General features: G+C 37.5%; 1 protein-coding gene across 12 annotated transcripts in view; it reads left to right on the top strand.

The window, feature by feature from the left end:
- BCAS3 (BCAS3 microtubule associated cell migration factor) overlaps positions 1-20,782 on the top strand; it is a 499,958-nt gene that overhangs the window by 70,930 nt on the left and 408,246 nt on the right. For all 12 annotated transcript variants that reach the window (XM_077836612.1, XM_077836609.1, XM_077836606.1 and 9 more), the window contains 2 exons: positions 2,319-2,426; positions 7,669-7,745. In XM_077836612.1, coding sequence (XP_077692738.1) covers positions 2,319-2,426; positions 7,669-7,745 — 185 coding nt within the window. The remainder of the gene's footprint in view (positions 1-2,318; positions 2,427-7,668; positions 7,746-20,782) is intronic.

Genomic DNA, 20,782 nt, shown 5'->3' with positions numbered 1-20,782 from the left:
AGAGTCTACAATAAATGTAATGTGGGTTCTGCATGTCTATATGGCAGAAGTTGCCGTGTGATTCAACTGTTGCCATATAGTGTAATAAGTATCCATTTAAGTAAGTGTTAGAGTGAAATCCTATGTAAATAGCTCGAACAAATTTAGAACTGCATACTTGTCAAGTGACCCATATTTTGTGGGTCAGATCCGCTGTTCCGAAGTCTGACTTTGGGATCAGTGAAATTAAACACTTGGCTGACTGTGGCTGTACAGAAAAGGTTTGTGGCTGTTGAGGATATCATGGAATCAGTGTAATAATACCCTCTCCCTTTCCAAATACAGGAGGCTCACATTCATCCTTTTCCTTCCAAAAAGTCTTGAGACATATGTAGAATGTTGAAAGAGGACCCCATAATGACACTCTTCTTATTACTGGACCTTTGGCAGGTTTAAATACATCCCTAAATAATTTGGAAAAACTTGTTTTGCCCCGTGAGAATTAGATTTAAATTAGTTTGAAAGTGAATATTTTTTCTGCTGTTGTTTCACTTATATAACATACTCTTTCCTCTTCTTCAGCTTACCTTTCCCCAAAGAACAGTTTGTTTTGTACAACCGAGGAACGTTTCACTGTACTTAAAAGAAAATAAAAATATATTAAAAAAAATCCAAAGTAAAAGATTTTATTTCTCTTAAAAATATCAATAACAACAACTTTGAATTTATGGATTAATGTTTTTTTGGAAATAAGCAAATTTATGAAATGCTGGGAAAGGGACCTCAGCGTTATTTATAACCAGGTTATTTAATTAAATTAAACTACAGGCATCTGTGCAAATCTTTAATTAAAAAAAAAAAAGGTTTCTGACACAAAGATAAATTTTGTTGAAATCATTTAATCATTGAACCAAAAAGGAGATGCTGTTGCTTGGCCTTTTGGCTAAGATCCAGTATAATAAGGTGGTCCAGAGGCATCGACACAAAGCACATCACGGGACACCATCAGTACCAGGACGAGTAAACGAGACCACCGGCCAGGGAAATAACCTGCTTCCTTCCCTGACGAACCAAGGGATGCACCCCACCCATGTACCTATTCGCTCCACCAATACTGATTTGGACTCTAAATACATTCTATGGGTGGCATGTCCAAGATCACTTATTCACCCCAATCTGGGTCTCTGCGGTTATGTCCTATGTATGTATTTTGTGAACCTTGTAACTGGTACTTGTAGTCTCTCATAACTCAAGCCTGACTCCAGATGTACAGTACCTTCCTTCTTAACTTGTGTAAACTTGATTTTAAACTTCAGCTTTAATAAATGTTTAATTACTGTGTTCTCTACCTAGAGATGATATCTTACATTTGCCATATCTGGGGGGGATTAACTGTGAGATCATGTTATGACTTGTCTTGTCCTCCTTTCTGTATTTTCTAGTATGTTTGAAATGGGAGAAAAATCTTACCTTCAAGAGGAGAGATTTATTTGTGCAGAGAAATAAGTTGTGATGTGTTGTACTCTGCTTTTAGTGATACCTCTTTTGTAGCCTGTTTTGTAGCTTATTACCGTAATATAAATAGCCTGTATTTTGTGTAACTTAATTTAAAACTTGTTTTTAATTACACTGCAATTACAATGAAATTACATTGTGGTTATGCTTTTTGAAATCTGTAATTATCACTGCCGCTCATACCTGGTAAATTATTGAATTATTTATTATTGCCCATTTAGTTACAAACTTGAAAGGAAAATAAGTTTGGTGTTATCCATTTTTATACCTTTAACTAGAATATAACCTTTTCACCAGAAAGTTAACTACATGCATTGTGCTGAGAGCTAGTCTTTGACAACAGATTGTACTGGATTGTGTAGAATTATAGGAAATGCCTTTCTTGAACACTGATGTTTCAGATCCTAGAAGTTCATTACTAGCCACACTATTGTAATAAAATCCAAAAGGGCTATAGGTAAAGGAGTCATTCAGTTTCTGATAATAATACAAAAGTCCGAAATGATTGAACAAAATATTCTGCAAACTGAACTTCCTCCCAGACCCAAGTCATATTCCTTTCCATCTCCCTTCATCTGCATATTCACACCTCTTCATGCTATTCTTCTAGCTACTTTGTCAATTTTATTTTACAAAAGCCCAGAGTATTGAGCTTCATTTGAATAGTCCTCACATACTTTTTACTAGATCAGACCTGGAGGGGCTAAGAAGGGGGAACAGAAGGACAAATCATGAGTAGTTTGGTTTTAATATTTATAAGACAATGGTTTAAAAGTGTTTTAAAATGTGCAAAATCTAAACTTCCGTTTCTGTGATCCTTTCAGCACAAGCCCACCTTATTGCTGTGTGGACCTTTACTCTTTGCGAACAGGAGAGATGGTCAAATCCATACAGTTCAAAACTCCTATTTATGATCTGCATTGCAACAAAAGGTAGACATTTTCCTTCATTCTTTCTATATGTTAACTTTTTTTTTTTTTTTTTTTTTGCTGCATAGAAAACTCTAGTAACATGCATAATTTCAATTTTATACATTGACTGGCTTTAGGATTATAAAATATCATGCAGACATCTCAGTTCTGCCAGAAGTAGAGTTTGGGTTTTCCACTTTTCAAAGAATATTTTGACTTGAAGTAGGACAAAAATACTTCTATAGTGCCTTTCATATGACCATCTGCAAACACTTTACAGGTATGAACTGATTAAGCGTCACAATGCCTTAGTGTGTAGGAATGTCAAGTATCCTCATTTTCCTTTATGCGAATTGGGAATCTGGGGCAGAGTGCTGTTAAATCAATTAACATCTGTAAGTCAGTGTCTGAGTTGGCAGAACCCTTGTGTCTTGATACCCCATTTCCCTGCTTTAAGCACTAGTCCACGCTGCCTTCCTATACATAGAATATATATGAGGACATGGTATGCATTCTGAGTTGTATAAATAATAATTCTACTCCTTTATGTTAGAAGGTGGGAACTAGATAAAGCAGTGTTTTTTGTCTGGAATAACAATACTTAGATATTTCTAAGCCATCCTCTTTTGGGATTTAGGTATTCAAAGTATCAGGTCTGAAATACCATGATTCTCCAGAGCCACAGGTTGAGATCCTGTCAGGGTTAACTCAGCCCTTCATACTTCTGAGGTAGATAAAACTGAATATCCTACACTGTGTTTTCAGACAAAAGACACAAAAAGTCCCAGGTCTATCTGTCTCTGCATGAGGATAGAAATGATTCCTTGGCACTTTTAATAAGAGATTTTGCTGTGGTAACTTTTACCAAAATTTTCTTTTTCCTATCCCCACTATTGTACTGCCTGCGTGGATAGCTACTTCCCTCTACCTCATTTATTTATTTTATTTATTAACACTTTTTTACAGCATTCTACATCCTTGTATCTGAAGGTACGTTATAGAGGAAGGAACAGTGTCATTCCCATGTTACAGATGGAGAAACTCAGGCCTAGAGAAATTGTACATTTCATTGGTGCTATGGGTATAGTTTGTGATGTACTCTGGGATCCTTCAAGATGGAAGGTGCTATAGAAATGTAAAATGTAATTTTATTAAGAAATGCTCAAATTGAAAATATTTTGTACTGTGTTGATTTTAGCAGCATCATTTTAAATAGACTGAGGAATGGGGTGTGGTGCAAAGTGAGAACTGAGAAAGTTAGAGACGAGCAGGTGGCAACAGTCAGATTGAGTTTGGATATTGTGTAAAGGAAGAAATAGCAGGATTGAATAACTGTCAGTTTTAAGGGGAGAGAGAATAGCAAACTACACTGAGAAGATGAGCCTGAAGGAAAAAGGAGATGATGATGAAATTATTAAAGGAATAAAAGAGTGGGGATTCTAAAGACCACTAAAAATATTGTTAAAACAGACACTTCTCTAGTATGGCACCATAGAGAATATCAGTGTCTAAATTAATCAAAGATGAATAGTTGAAGGAAACATTAGAATATAGAACAATTGAACAAACAAGTAATTTTCATAGCACAATAAAGTAATATAATTTGATGTTATAGTAGAATTAAAGGACTAAATAGTATGTTAGTGTTAACTATCCACAATGAAAGTCAATGGGACAGTATCAGATAACTAAGTTGAACTGAAGAAGTTAAACTAAGAATATAAAAGAAAATTTTCACAAAATAGGTCACTGTTCCTTTAACAGTCTGTCAGAAAGAGTTCAGTATGTATCTGTGCAACTGTCTCTTTAAAAATTTAAAGTTCCCTTGTGGACAGTGTGATGATAGTAAATCTTTCCAGTCTAGTCTTTTTTTTTTTTTTTTTTAGAAGAAGAAAAGTCCAATTGTAAAAACAGTCAAAAGGCAAAACATCATTCAAAGTCTCCCAACTATAAAAAAAAAACAAAAAAAAACACCACTCTTTCCAGGTGCTAATGTTTTTTTTTCCTAAGTGGTGAAAATGGAATAGCTACTTCAAAGTTGCGGGGCTGTATCAAGGGTAGTTGTTTTTCTAGAACATATCAGATTCTATTATCATCCAAGAAAAGTTCACTATTTCAGATTGAAAATGCTTGGAAAATGGCAAATTGAAGCCCTAATGAGGCATTAGCTACATTGCAGACTAATGCAGTGCAAAATTGAAGTTTTAAAATAAAATTTGAATAGAAGAAGAACAGAAAAGCATTCAGTATTCATATTTTTATATGCCAAAACCATCCACAATCTGTTAGGCACTATCCATACAGGAAAACACAGTCTCTGCCTCTAAGAGCAGAAGACGAAATATGAGACTGATTGGGGAGAGTGTTGTGATCAAAACAAATACAATTTTTATATACAGCTGCTCCCCGACTTATGCAATCGTTTTCGTTTCGTTTCGTTCCGTTCCGGAAAGCCTTGCGTAACTCAAATTTTGCATAAGTCGGAAACATATACCCAAATGTTATGCCAAAACAAAAAACAAACAAACCCCCCCCCCCCCCCAAAACACCCTCCTATTTCTAGCTTACGGAACTTTTTCTGTAAGTGCGAATTTGCGTAACTCGGGTCTTGTGTAACCTGGGGAGTGTCTGTACATTACACTTTAAAAAACAAAAACAAAACCCACTATACTTGACTACCTTTCAGTCTGTCCATTAACTGGCTAATTTCTTAGAGACCTCCTGGAAGAAGTTACATAAAACTGATACACTTCCTTTTTGTTTTCCTTTCCTATGATTTAAACAATTGGAATTCATTTTGTTAAACTAAAAATAGTTGACCGTAAAAGCAATTAGGTTTGGGATAAAAATTAGTATTCATTTCAGACAAGACAAGATGTAAATTGAGAAAAAAGAGGCTTTTATAACAGAAACACTCCTGAACCTCTGAACCACAATTTTCCTTCATGACATCGCCTGGGTAGATTGCATGTCCTGCCATTTGGCAACAGAACTCGTTTCAAAGCACACGCTTTCCTGTTCCAGCATTGTAATGGTAGGGATATGAAAGCCCCCCCACAAAACCATCCATGAGTTTCTCTTTTTCTGTCATCTGAAGCGGATGCAGAGCCCATTCTTTCCGTTGCTTCTGGATTTGTATTAGAATAGCTAGACTTCCTACCCTGATACAATAGTTCCAGAGTCTTTTATGCATGGAGGAAAGGATCCTAATCATCTGGAGCCAGGAGTTTCTTCTGAGTCTTTTCCGAAGAAGTCCTCAGACTTATCAGAGAATGAGTCTAACCCTAGCCAGGGAAGTTCTCAAGTCCATCAGGACAGGAGTTCTTTGGATCTTTTGCCTATGAGTAGAGCAGCTAGATCTTCTTCTCAAAAGGAGCACCCCAAACTCTTACAAGAAGTCTCTATGCTCTTAGAAGAAGAGGCAGCATAGGGGCAAACAAGCACACCCTAATGTGCTAATTCTCTGGAGCTAATAGAGGTTGATAAGAAAGTGGTTTTGATTATGTCCCAGCACAGACAGCCACCTTGGATCATAGGGATCCAAAAATGATAGAGCCTAGCTAGATCCAAGGTACTGAGATCCTTTGTTGGATCATATGACTTTGAGGTTGGGCCTAAGGCACTTGGCTTGGCAGATCCAGGTTTCCCAGGTCCTTTGTGTGTGAAGGAAATGCTTGTGGACCCAGCATTCTCAAAATTGACTCTACAGAAGGGTTGGTTACAGTGGGCCCTTTGAATAGAAATGCAGCAACTGCACGTTGAGGGCCAAGGATTTTTTTGTGGAACGCCTTTTCCCAGAGTTGTTCTAGGCTTGGAATCGAAAGGGTTAGTCAGTGTGGAAAACCAATATTTTGGAGGCTGCCAGATACGTGGACTGATGTCTTCATCCATCCATGAAGTAATCCCAAGATCCCTCTCCCAAATTCTTGATTATGGTGGTCTCCGGTTTTTCATTCAAATACACTTTTTACAGCCAATATTTTTCCTAAGCTTCATGATCTTCTGGTTAAGCTTGGTTGCTACACATTTTGGACATTAAGAGGACTGCTAGGCATGTTCCTGATAGGACAGACGTTTCGAATGGTAATTGATAGAACAAACATTCTAGCATATATATATATAATATACACATAGTGCTGCCCGTTGTCAACTAAATAGTAACTACAGTGTTTCCAGCTTTTTGTAATAAGACAGTAACCAGATTTAACAGAACCATGTTGCTCCATTTGAGGAAGGATTGTATTAAACGTAGTGAATGGGTGATAAAGCTTACAAGCTCATGGGCTGGCACAGCTTCCCAGGCTGATGTTCCCTTTTGAAAATAAACGTGTAAATGGTTTCAGAGGCCCTTTGGGTTTAAATGGCCTAAATCTTCATTTTAAACTTTTAAAAATCTTATACTTTCTTTTAAGCTTCACTTTTACGTCCTGTTGATCTGTAGAGTATACAATGTGCCAATGCCTAATCATTTGCCATATGGCTTTTGTTTTGCTTCAAATAGTGAACAGGTATTTAAATTTTGTGGGTGGGTGGCTATCTACATATGCTCTCCCCTCAAAATATATGGCCCTTTGTTTTAAGGCTCAAAAATGTAGGACAGTTAACGTTTTTGCCAGGCTACAAAATTTCTGTGTATTGGTATTTGAGTTGTAAAGAACTGAAATTGTCAAAGGTAACTGGACAATAGCTGTCCCCTTGATTTTTTTTCATTGTCCTTGTATTTAGGATGCTGGTAATCACTGGAAGTGGTTTATTACATAAAGCCCATTTCTCTCATCTTTAATTCCATGGTTCTATGCTTTCATATGGGAGAAAAAACACTGTTGGTATCTACTAACAGTAGTATTTACTACTAGTAGTTTGACAGATTTGCAATGAAATAAACAATGTGATTATTTCCATGGTAAAAGACTTCCTTTTAGATTAGTCTGTGTGCTGACTGTGGATTTGATTATGATTTGAGACACGAAGGGCAATGCAGTATCCTTGCAATTCCATTTTCTTTCTTTTCTAATGGAACTTTTATTACAGGAGGTATATCATAGATGCTGCACTACTCTGCATGGTATTTGTATACTTCCTGAAGAGCAGGTTATGTGGTGGGGATGAGACTCTTTAGTAACTGCCAGTTACTGGAGAACTGGCAGGTTGTTGCTCAAGAATCTAAATTGAGGGTCTTGAAACAATTACATTTTAAATATTGAATCTTAAACCAACAGAATTAATGTTTCAAGTACACATGTTTTCATTTTTGTGTTTTTAGGATACTTGTTGTAGTCTTGCAAGAGAAAATTGCTGCCTTCGACAGCTGTACATTCACAAAAAAATTCTTCGTTACAAGTATGTATGATATTGGATTCAGTTTCTCTGCTCTGGTGAATAGTTGTAGTCCCATAAAACAGACTTGGAGTTGTCAACGGAATCAAATTGCAAGTCAAAGAACCACATTGCAACAAATGTTGATCTCCTACGGTCTATTTTTCCCCCCCCTCCCCCCCAAAATGCTAAGTATCTGCAACTCTCAGTGACTTTGTTTAGAGTTGCAAGTGCTCCATCGCCTCCAAGAATCAAGTCCCATTACTTCTGTGTATTTGTGTTTGTTTTGCATATTTGTCATCGTACCTAAACTCTCATTTGTAGTGAAAAGTACTTTTATTAACGATACTTCTATTGTTAGTTTGTTAAGCGCTACTCTGATTACTCTTGGTGCTCTGTGTTTTCTGCTGTACGTTTTATGTTTCATCTACATTGGACTGAATGTGATAATTCCAATGGTCTGTCAATTTTTTTGGCTGTTCATTGTCTGTAGTACCAGATCTGTTTTTCCATTATTATTAATATTTTTATTGTGGTAGCACCTAAAGGTTAATAAGATCAGGACCACATTGTGCTAGGAATGGGCATATCTGCCCATAGGTGTTGCTACCTACTGAATTAAGAAAAGGAGTACTTGTGGCACCCTAGAGACTAACAAATTTATTTGAGCATAAGCTTTCGTGAGCTACAGCTCACTTCATCGGATGCATTCAGTGCATTCAGCTGTAGCTCATGAAAGCTTATGCTCAAATAAATTTGTTAGTCTCTAAGGTGCCACAAGTCCTCCTTTTCTTTTTGTGGATACAGACTAACACGGCTGCTACTCTGAAACCTACTGAATTAGTAACTTAGGCTGTTGGCTCAAGCTTGGAGAAGTTGATTGCTACTTGCATTTTTTTTCCTGATATTGCTGGTGCCTTTTATGTCATTTTTAATTATCGTCCTTGATGGTTGATCCTAACTGATAAGCTACACCCCAGAAGATCTCTCTCCAGAAGCATCCCTGTGTCTGACACTGATATCTGTACTAGAATAATTCATAGCGTAGTTGGAAAGACAGGATATTTCTGCAGATGTGGTTCCTGATTTGTCTGTGGAGGCTGCTAAAAATGGTACATGGTATACTTGGTACGAAGACTGAGCATATCATGTATGTAACATTAAACTGTGTTTAGTCCCCAAAGTGAAATGTAATTTCTCCAAACTGTTGATAAAGAGTGCTTGTGTTTGTTCACTGGGATGGCCTCTTCAAATACTTGTTTACTGATGTTTCCAGCGTCTGATTGGATCATAATTACACTAATGATGATGGTGTTCTGTGCTTAAAAGGAAAGCCTTAAAGTATGCTTGGAATTCAGATGGAAAAAATGCTTCCTTTTAAGTACTCATATAACAAACAAACAAACAAAATCTCACTTCCCTTTATTAAAATATATCCAGATATTAGAACTGTTTCTTATTACTTTGAGGAAAAGTACCATTATGCGGTAATATTAAAGTTGCCAATAGGTGTCAGTTTCTCCCTACATGATGGACATAACAGGTTCCTAGCATTCACTAAATAGAACTTCATGGAAACAGGTTTTGAATTAAGGCTTTTGTTCTTGTTCCTTTTTATACCTTATAGAATCAAGGTACAACTTTAGCTTTGTTTTGCACAGGGGTTCAAAAATTGAAACTTTCCAGTAGGTGTTTTGGTAATTTCCGCTTCATTTTTTAAAAAAGATATTAAGTTCTGATTATTCTCAAGAGAAAACAGGAGTTGATGAAAATTTGTTTCCAAAAGTTAATAGACTGGTTGTATTAAACTACAAAAAAGTACTCCACGGTATTCAGCACAGGAACATTTCTATTCCTGATGTCAAAAAATAATGCAGCTGACAACAAAGACTGTTATGTAATATTAAACCAAAGCACTGATTTGATTGAAAAGTGCCTGAGAAAATAATGTTTTTTTTTCTAGAAAGAAAAAAATGAAGCAGCCAAAACTCCTGAATCCCTATCTAGTAGCTTCATTTTGATTTTTGATATTGTTGTATGTGCATACAGTATATACACACCTATTACCCACTTACATTATGGTTTCTTTATATTGAACTTGAATTTTTAAAACCATGACTGTATTTTTAATAAAAGGTAAGCTGGGGTGGGGATTTTGGTTATCCATTTTAAACCTACTGAATAAATAAGCTCTTATACTTTGCTGCTTTGCTCAAAACCAGAAATGTGATTATCTAGATTATTTAGTGTAGCTTGTAGCGGTGTTGGTCGTAGGATGTTAGAGAGACAAAGTGGGTGAAGTAATATCTTTTGCTGGACCAATTTCTGCTTGTCTCTCTCACCAACCGAAGTTGGTCCAATAAAAGATATCACCGCACCCAAATTGCCTCTAACTGAATTACTCGCTCATTAAGAATATGTGTGGTAGCAATTTGTCATATTTCAGCTTCAATTGTACTACAAAACTAAAAACTATTTGGAAATGGCAAACATTACTAAGCCGTTGGATGCCCTAAACATTGCTTTAATTTTCACTGCATTTTCAGTACTGGAGTAGCAGGGCTATTTTGTCATGAAGAGTGAAGATAAAAATAGAGCTTTTGTGAATGTTTACTGAGCTATGGGAAATCAAAATTTTGGAAACCGCAGTACAAAAAGGATTTTTCTCCAAATGTAATTTATTTATAATAAATCCATACTCCATACATTTTTAGCTTTTAATGTGAGATTCATAAAGTTTTTCACATCCTCTGTTCTAGCTGAATGGACCTTTTTGGTGCTCTGCTATTTGTTTATATACCGCAAGTTGCACTGAGAACTCTGAAATGGGACTTAGAAGCTCTTTTCTCTTAATGGTGAATATGCTGATTATAGCAGATACAGTGCCTTGCCATGTTTTAAGGCCACAGAACAGTTTCAGTTATAATCTTCAGTTTTCACATCCACTCAAGTCCCAGAACCATTTTTGGGCCTGACACTTTTGGCAGTTAGGTGTCTAAGTACCTTTGAAATTCAATTGACATTAGGTGCCTGTCATTTTTGTCTCTGAAAACCTACTCCGTGGTCTGTACCCAGAACTTTGTTTTTTAGAAAGTTCGATCAAAATCTTTTAAGCCATTTTTGAGTTTAGGAAAGGGAAAAGAAATACTTACCCCTTCATAAAATATCTAAACCACACTGTTAAATAAAAGACAACAGAAACCATGGCTAAAATTTTGGAACTTGCTTTGGATGGAACTAAACTTTTGGAGAAAGTCCACAATGAGGACTAGCACCTTGGTTGGTTTGAGGGGAAAAATAAACATGTATTATTGGAAAATCGCTAATGGGAATGCACAATGGGTATTTAAGAACATAATGAAGGCCTGCCTCCTTTTGGACATGACCGTACATTTCCAGTCCTTTAATCAGTGAAGGCTGAGTTAAGGATAACATGCTGCTAGGATAATTTGGATGAGTGAGATTCACATTGAAAAGCACACAGCATAATCATTTACCAAAGAGACAAATAATTTACCCCAAAAAGGAAAAAAAGTATGCTTTAACATCAGGGATAGAAGTAAGTCATTAGTGTGGGGGGGGGGAGAATGGTATGTCTAGTCATTTTCGGGTTTCCCTGCAGTTTCACTGTATACTATAATATTTTATACAGTCTACATTGTGATTTTAAAATAACATGTTTCTGACCCCCATTATGAGCAGTGCCTTGCAGGAGGTGCAGCCCAGGAAAGGATGGGGCTGGGCAGAGGTTGGCTTTAAGCCACCTTTGCATTTTCTGAATTGGAGCAGCTGTGCACTGCAGTGTTCCAGCCACACCTTTTTGTGTCACTGGCCTCCCCACCCCACTGATATACCTCTACACTGGGGGCTGGTGGAGTGAGGACAGTGTAGGGCTGCCGAGAGAATCTCCCTTTACTAGGGAAATTCCTAGTAAAGGGATCAAGCTGTGGTGGTCCAGCTGTGTTTGGGCTCCTTTTTGCTGAAGGAGAGGAGGCAGAAAGGGGTTAGAACACAGACCTGAATTAGAACTATTCTGTCTGTCTGAAGATGCTGCTGTCGTAATGTAAACCAATAAAAATTGCCTCCTGCTCAAGAGCAGCAGCTGCAAATGTGGGAAATCACCCGTTTAAATGCCAATATCATTAAGCAGAAGCAACATGCGTTATCTTTTTTTTTTTTTTTTAAATTAAATGCAGAACACACAATTAAGATCACAGCGTCAGGAATTCAGAAGTTAAGGTTCTACAGGCTATGTTAATGCAGCTGTGTTGCATACACGTGGTATGCCTGTTTTCGTGGTTGAATATGTAGCTTACTATAGTGTTGTAATAAACGTCCCATAGAATATTCAGGATCTGCAACATGTTCGTGCGGCTGTTGAAACATTAGCTTCTGCGTTTCCTGACTTCTTTGTGAGGCTAACTGTGCCACTTTAACATTGCATTAGTATGGGAGGTTTTTCTGCATTTAGTGAGATGAAAATGCAATGATTGAATTGAGTGGAAGAGAGACAACCAATTTTATTTTAAGCTTTCATAATAAATACTCATTTTACAGGTGCCCATATCTCTGTATGTCAATTTAAGTCTGGTGTTTAAACTCGCATGGAAAATATATTGTGGGTAATCATGGGAAGATAACTTGAACTTCTATATCTGGTATATACAATTATCAACACTGTGAGAGGTATTCCTACTTCCACCTCTGTTAGCTAAGTAAAGGCACACTTTCAATTTGCAAAGAATTCATGTCTGTAACTTTCCAATGGCATTCCACTCTCCACTGTGCCTACATTTGCAGCCAAGTCAGCTTCATCAAGAGAAGGCCTGCATCATGGAAGGAAAAAAAAAAAAAGAATGAATCCAGGGATGGCTGCAAGTTCACTGTTTTTGGAGTATTTCCTTGTAGTCCAGTCCACTGAACTCATTTGGCTCTTGCACTGAAAATTTGTTCCTTTTGCTAGGTGTGAATGCTGAGGTGCAGATTTTAGATCGTTGGACTTGTACTCTGGTACAAATCAGTTTTGCTTCAGAGCCTTTCTCTTTGAATATTGCACGTGACTGCAGGATCAAAACCTGGCATTCACAAAGATGTGCAAGCTTTTTTTTTTTTGTCTTCGTAAAGAATAAATGTGAAATAACTGTTCTTCATTGATTTGTGTGCCATCAGTGCTCCTGCAACTGCCCCTCCAAAAATGCTCAGTTAGTTTAACATTGATGATTACAAAGATGGCCTTATGGATACTTTACTCTCTATAAACAACCTCCTCCCTCCCCCTGAAAAGAGATGAGTACATATAACATCATACATGTGGCATCATCTTTGCGTCCAGTAACTGGTGCCTGCTCAGTCTCTCTTTCCCTTCCACTCCTCATATTGATATATTCACAATCCATTATTCTCCAGAGATGAAGACAGTTATTGCAGCCATTATCTGGCACCACATTTCTATTGATGCTGTACAGCTAGCCCCTTAAGAGGTAATTTTCCAAAGAGTTCAGCCAGTGTACTTCATAGCCCTTAAAAGCCAGGAAGATTTTTGTGTAACCGTGGGGCTAAAATTGTACAATATGTACTGAATACCTTTCTGTCCGGCTAATAGAATAAAAATGGACACTCTGCAATTGATTATTCTAATCTGTGAATTCGTGGGTTGTATTATTTGTTGTAGGTATTCATGTTCAGGAAATGATGTGTTGTTTTCAACCTGCCAGAGACCAGTTCACCTAGGTTTCTTTTGTGAATTTGGTAGAATTCCTCTTCCCTGATGGGCAAACGGAGAGCAGCCTCTTTGCTACAAAACAGGACTGTTAGATGTCTCATGAAAGAATTAAACATTTAAAGTACTTTTTGGAAGAGAGTGACTCTCATGCATTTCTTGCATTCCTTTCACTTCTGAATCAAAATTGGTAGAGATTGCTACTTCTGATTGTCTGATCTGGTGCAATGGTATAGTGTATGGTACGAATCCAGATTGCAACAAACCACCTTATAATTTCCTTCTTTAGAATGCTCTACTCTTATTCAGTTTTCTTTGACTATCTAGAAATGCTGCCGCCATATAACTTGTTGACACATTGCTTAAGCATTGGTATGTGGACTCAAGAAACAGTTTAAACCTGAGCATTATTAAAAGTCTTTCTGTTGGATGGCTACCTGTACTTATGGCAGCAGGAATCCTTTGTTCTAGGTTAAGAGATCTGAGTTTCAAGTGAGCAGAAAGGTCTATGTTCAAAATTCATTTCTTGAGCATTAAAGAGCATATACTTTGGCTGGGACAAGTCCACTGGAGTAGTCGTAGTTCTGCTATTTTCTCACATCTCTGAACAAATGTTCAAGATAGATTTGTCTCAGCTGTGACTGCTTTACATGAGAAATGCTAAAAAGGAATAGGGTGATTAAAGCTGGAGGGTCGTTTACAAGGGATCTTATGCTGCATCTGGGAATCTGAGCTATCCTACCACCAAGATAATTATTCTACTCTTTTTAGAAGGCCTAGAAGACATACTGCAAGAATTATAGCGTCTTAATCTTCCATCAGTGTTGGTCCGTTTATAGGATAGTACAGTGAAGTATAGATACAGTTGGGAAAAGATTTGCATAAAGACAAAAGGACAATTTGTAAATCCAGGTTTATCAGCTAAACTGACTGTTCTTTGCAAATTTAAAAGTAATGTATAAAAGATGAGGTGCTGTCTGTAATGTAGAAAATACCAGGTGCTGTTATACTGCTATCCCAAGCATTGGAATACAAAATATGAAACCTAAAACCAATAGCATCTTACTCACAGTGGCATGCTCGTGAACTGCAACCAACAAAATTAAATTTATACATCCCCTCAAATTGGCGGGGGGGGGAAGGCATAACAAAGCTTTACATCCACTATAGTGTTCTGAAGGCTGCCAAATATGTGCTCTGGTGAAATAGCATGTGTAACAAATGTTAAAGGCCAGGGTCCTCTATGGTGAAATCTCTTGACACTTGTCTTGGAGAGCTCGACTCAAAGGACCAACAGCAAAATAATCTTAACAGCTGTGATGGAATTCAAGGGAAGAGGAGGTCTCTATGTGAGTTGGGTAGTTCAAAATGACAACAATTCTGATCCTCCAGTGAGCTTGGCATGGGTGGACTCTGCACCCATGCAGGTTCAGGGGTCTGTCTACACGAAGGTCATTGTAGTATTGGCAAAAACAGTGTGGAGTCCTTGTGGCACCTTAGACTTAGAAATTTATTTGGGCATAAGCTTTTGTGGGCTAAAACCCACTTCATCAGATTTCATAGGCTAAAACCCATGCATCTGATGAAGTGGGTTTTAGCCCATGAAAGCTTATGCCCAAATAAATTTGTTAGTCTCCAAGGTGCCACAAGGACTCCTCGTCGTTTTGTCTGATACAGACTAACATGGCTACCACTCTGAAGTTGCAGTGTTGGTGTATGTGTGAAAATAACACACACTGACTGAGAATCTTATGCTAGAATGGGAAAGAAGAGGGCATAACTAGCAGTAGTGCATGTACTTCTTCATCTTCTTTCTGGGCTTATGTTTTGATAGTGATAGTTTATAAAAGAAAAAAGAACGCTGTAGATCTGAGCATGGTTTCACAGTGAGGGGTGTCCTGCCTGCTTGCTCTTTTGCTTGATTGTATGGGTGATATTTAAACGGAAGGAAGTGTAAGAACAATAGATGATCTCAGTAAAGTATGTGACAGTATGAAAGTAATAACCTTTATGTAGGGCCTTTCATCTAGAAGGATCCCAAAGGAATTTATAAACAATATTGCTTTATAAAAAATATAAACAAATAGATTTGGTTTGCCTCATGATGCTAAAAAAAAAACCCCTAAACAAACAAGAAATATTAGACAAAACAACTTATATGATTTGTTTTCTTTGGAATAAACAATGCTCCTGCAACAACAGTATCACTATCTATTATTTACTTTCTCTCCTCTTTCTGCGCTCTCTGAAAGAAGCTGTTGTCTATTGGCTCAGTCTCTTGTCATTTAGCCTTTTTATCTGGCCAGTTTAGGTTGCACAGTTCTTTAAGAAAGGAATCTTGTAATTTTATATGATTTTGAAGTGCTACATATGCTATAGGATTCCAGAAAAATTAATACATTGATATAAATAATATAGACTATATAAAGATGCTTAAATAACTGAAATGAGGCCACTTCCAGAGTGGATTATTGTAGTTAGCTATTTAATAGTGCACAACAATGCTACTTAACAGCTCTTGGTGTTGGAAAAGGAGCATACCTTGTATAATTGCTACAAGACAAATATTTTCAGGTAATAGAATTATTCATTTTGGAATTTGGCCAGGAAATCCGGTTAAAAAACCCTGTTCTTGAGAAAGTGCCCAGAAATCTTTAATGCCCCCAAGAACCAGAATACCTACATGCAGAAACCTGTATTCCTGGCAGAAGAGTGCTCTCTAGCAACAGGCAGGGGCACTTGTTCAAAATGGATACAAAGGGATGTTCACCACTTCCTAAATCATAAGCAAATTTTCTGTAGCGTGTAAATAATCCTTGGAGGTCTCCTGTGCACGTACTGACCAGTCTTGACCCTGGTTATCTTATCAGCTCTGACTTGATCTCAACCCAATGTCATATGGCAGTGTCAAGTCCAAACAAATGTAGTTTAATTCACAGATTGGGATTAGAGACTGATTGATGCTGTATAGGGAACCTTTCTAGTAGTACTAGTCATACTCCTGTGTTGTATAAAGACTAAGACAAAGATAGCCTGAAATGAAATTGTTCAACGCCAGTATGAAATCCTCACTCTTATGAGGATATAAAGTGTGGAACATCCATTAAAAGGAGGAAGAATGTCTATTATCATTATTTGAGGAGAATCCTTTCTATTAAGAACAAAGGAGGGGGGAGGAAGAAGAGGGGAGGGGGAAGTTAGAGAGAACCTGGGAAAGGAAGGCAGTAAACATTATGAGTAAGAGGAGATTTTTATAGTATGGTCACATAAAAAGGATTGGCGAGGGCAACTTACTGAATAGGCTTTCACTGGAAACCAGAAACCAGGGCTAGATGGTGGAGACAAAAGACAAAGACTGATAGATGTCAATTCTAGACATTTTTAAAGACTATAAAATGGATGTAGATATAGAGTCCCTAGAGTATGCCATAAAAGAAAGAACATACTCAGGGTGTCTTGAGATAACCCTGTGGGCTCAGTTTGAAGGAAGACTGTGATGTTGACATGCACAATTCCGTTCTTTTCCTCTTAAAGTTTTATTCTGTTACACATAAATCTGAAACCGTTTTAACAGCATATCCGCTTACTTTGCATGTAGAAAGGAGACAGAAGGGCACATACCCTTTGTCTGTACGTGGAGCCATACTTAATGGTCAAAGTGCCATTTGTACTTTTTATATAAAAATAAGTGGCTGTGGCCATTAGAAATACCCGATCTTCTCAAGACAAATAAACTTGAGTTCCAATTTATGTTTAACTCCAAAGGCTGCTGTGAGAGAGCTCTATTCAGCACTCTTGACTCAGTGATTTTAGAAAGAGTTTGGTATGAGTAAGAAGTTGCTGAAGAGGAAGCAAAATAAGCTATTACAGGCTTAATTACAAGAAGCCCTTGACTGATTGGCACTGGAATATTGCCCCGCCAAATATATACAAGAATTTTTCCATGCAGTGATGTCCCTCTTATTACCGAGGTGGGCGTGCTCAAAAGGAGTTAGGCTCCTAATTCCTGTTGATTTCAGGAGACGAGGCGGGTGGGGTAATATCTTTTATTGGACCAGCTTGTGTTGGTGAGAGAGACACTCCTTCTTTTCCCTCTATCCCCTTTTCCCACTACCTGTTAGGGAAAAGTCCTGGAACTTAACAGAAAATTATCTCTGCTGTTCTAAGAAAGTATGAATGACCATACTGGGTCAGACTAATGGTCCATCTAGTTTACTTCCCTGTCTTCTGACAGTAGCTGGCTCCAGGTGCTTCAGAGGGAATAAACAAAACAACATTTATCGAGTGATCCATCCACTGTTGTCCAGTCCCAGCCTCTGGCGATCAAAGGTTTAAGAACATCCGGAGGATGGGGTTGTGTCCCTGACCATTTTGGCTAATAGCCACTGATGGACCTATCCTCCATGAACTTATCTAATTCTTTATTGAACCCAGTTACACTTTTGGTCTTCACAACATCCCTGGCAATGAGTTCCACGGGTTGATTGTGCGTTATGTGAAGAAGTACTTTTTTTATGTTTGTTTTAAACCCTCTGCCTATTAATTTAACTCTGGTTCTTGCATTATGTGAAGGGGTAAACAAAACTTCTCTATTCGCTTTTTCCACAGCATTTATGATTTTAGAATAATAGAAATGTAGGACTGGAGGGGACCGCAGTAGATCATCTAGTCCAGTCCCGTGCACTTCTTATAGACCACTTTTTAGAGACCTCTATCATATCCCCACTTAGCCATCTTTTTTCTAAGCTGAAAAGTCCCAGTCTTTTTAATCTCTCTTCATATGGAAGCTGTTGCATACCTCTAGTCGTTTTTGTTGCTCTTCTTTGTATTTTTACCGATTCTAATATATCTCTCTCTCCAGATGGGGAGCTAGAACTGCACACAGTATTCAAGGTGTGGAGCTTGCCATAGATTTATATAGTGGCATGATGATATTTTCCATCTTTTTATCTATCCCTTTCCTAATGGTACCTACCATGCAGTTAGCTTTTTAAACTGCTGCTGCATATTCTATAGGATGACTCAAGCAGTAAGGGTAAATCTGGAAAGCCCGATTGGTTTAATTCCTATTATATTGTATGTGACTTACTTCAGAATGGCCCTGTTTCCCCACCCACTGATTGTTTTGTTTAAAAGCTGAATGGGTGGAGAGGTAGGTTTTGCTCTTTCTCTTCTGACCACCCTCCCTCTATTCATGGTACTGTTACTGGAGCTAGAAGAGGACTTTTTAAAATACATTTTAAGTAAAGGGGAAAGTTCCTTCTGGGAATGGAGGAGCTTAGCTTTCTTCAGGAGCCGAAAACAACAGGGTGATGGAGTGGGAGTTTGTGGGTTGCCATCATGAGAAGAAGAGGTGACCACATTTATTGTGCGCATATGGATATGAAACTGTGAATGCCAGTACTCCTATAAGAGTTCAGGGTTTTGTATAGCACAGGACTATTGAGAAATAATACAACTCATACCCCTTTCCTTCTCATCACTCAATGTGCAGGGATTTCATAATTGCTTAGAGGTTTACAGAACTGTATCGGTTTAATCAGCATTCTTGTACTATGGCTGAGATCATTCCATTTCCAGTAAAATCAAATGTACAAATTCAGTGTAACAGTAAGAAGACTAAAACCAGCTTTGAGTTAAATTATTACTGTGTGCTTATTTTGAACTTATATTTTAAAATAATGCAGTTCAGTAATAAAAACAACAACAACTTTGCATGTATATAGCCCTTTTTGCTGAAGACCTTTACAAGCATTAATGAATTTGGCCTTTGTTACCATTGTGAGGTAGGTTAGTATTATTTCCATTTTACCGAAGGGAAGAATGAGGCATGGAGAGATTAGCTGATTTGCCCAGGTTAGCACAGGAAATCTGCAGCACAGCTGAGAATAGAGCCCTACTCCTAAATGGAGATTTTTAAAATCTCAGTTAGAATCTTTTGCCTTAACCACAAACTGCAAACTCCTTTCTTTTCTGTGTGTATTAATTTATGTAGAGAGAGAGAGTAATTTGTGTATTTTAGAAATATTTAAATTAGCCTCTATGTGCTCACCTTTTATATTGGGGGGGTGTGTGTGTGTGTGTGTGTGTGAGTGTGTGTGTGTTCAACTTCTCAGTAAAGCCTGTTATAAGACGTAGTGTTGCTAAGTACTTGTATGATTTGCTGTACTTTTGGAAGGGCTTTCCCTTAGTGATCTTCTCTTGAATGACCTCTTGATACCTTCATTGAAACTTGGAAACGTTGGTCTTCTTGACAGTTAGCACGGCTTTCTCATTATGTTCATTTTCATTGTAAACATGAAAGAACTGCTGTCGTTATTGCTTAGAATAGATTTTTCTTCAGTTGTTTTGAAGTTTAGTAGAAGTAGAAGTTAATCTTTAAGAGAGTCGTGCTTAGAATGATTGGATAGCAAAGCCTGACAGGTCACGCTGTTTGTCTTTACATTTGCCGAGTAGATGATGATCTGCTGACTCCAGCTGTAAGTGTTTTTTTGGATAGCAGAAAAACAATTGGCTTTTCTCCCCATAAAATATAACCCTTTGTTTATTCTTGTGGGGCAGGAAGATTCCAAAACACATGGAGTCACAAAGGAAAGAAGTGAAGGGTATTGTTTTCTTTTTTTTACACTCTTTTTTTCTTAATTGAGAGAAGAGAGTTTAATACTGAGTTGAATTGCTGACTTCAATGGAGGTCATTATTGGAACTGACTAATTTGCAAGTAGAAATGTATTAAGTTGACCAAATCTAATTCACATAGTGTACTGCCTGTAACATAAAGTTACAGTTAATAAAAACACCTGCTACTAGAGATACTCTAAATTTTCTGGTTTCAGAGTAGCAGCCGTGTTAGTCTGTATTTGCAAAAAGAAAAGGAGGACTTGTGGCACCTTAGAGACTAACCAATTTACTTGAGCATAAGCTTTCGTGAGCTACAACTCACTTCATTGGAGTGAATGCATCTGATGAAGTGAGCTGTAGCTCACGAAAGCTTATGCTCAAATAAATTGGTTAGTCTCTAAGGTGCCACAAGTACTTCTTTTCTTTTTTCTAAATTTTCTGTATAGACTCATTTCAACCAAAGGAATGTGGCTTTTTGTGTTTCCTTACTGTCTTCAGTTCATTCAAATGATCAGTAACCGCTTTATTTTTTTCTCAAAAGAGAATTTGTCTTTTTAAATTGCTTACTTTTTGCCAGGTTTATGCATTTTTTGCTATCAGTTGATATTAGTTTTGTTATCAGGTTAATATCGGTTTGTTCTTTGGTATCTACCCCACAGTAGTTGTGGGGTTTGGGAAGTACAGATGGCCGATTACAAAACACCGTAAAGATGTATGAGACAA

The sequence above is a fragment of the Eretmochelys imbricata genome, chromosome 17 (genome assembly GCF_965152235.1).
Source record: "Eretmochelys imbricata isolate rEreImb1 chromosome 17, rEreImb1.hap1, whole genome shotgun sequence".
Lineage (NCBI taxonomy): Eukaryota > Metazoa > Chordata > Testudines > Cheloniidae > Eretmochelys > Eretmochelys imbricata.
Note: the sequence above shows the minus strand (reverse complement) of the source record. Positions and strands in the feature narration are given on the sequence as shown.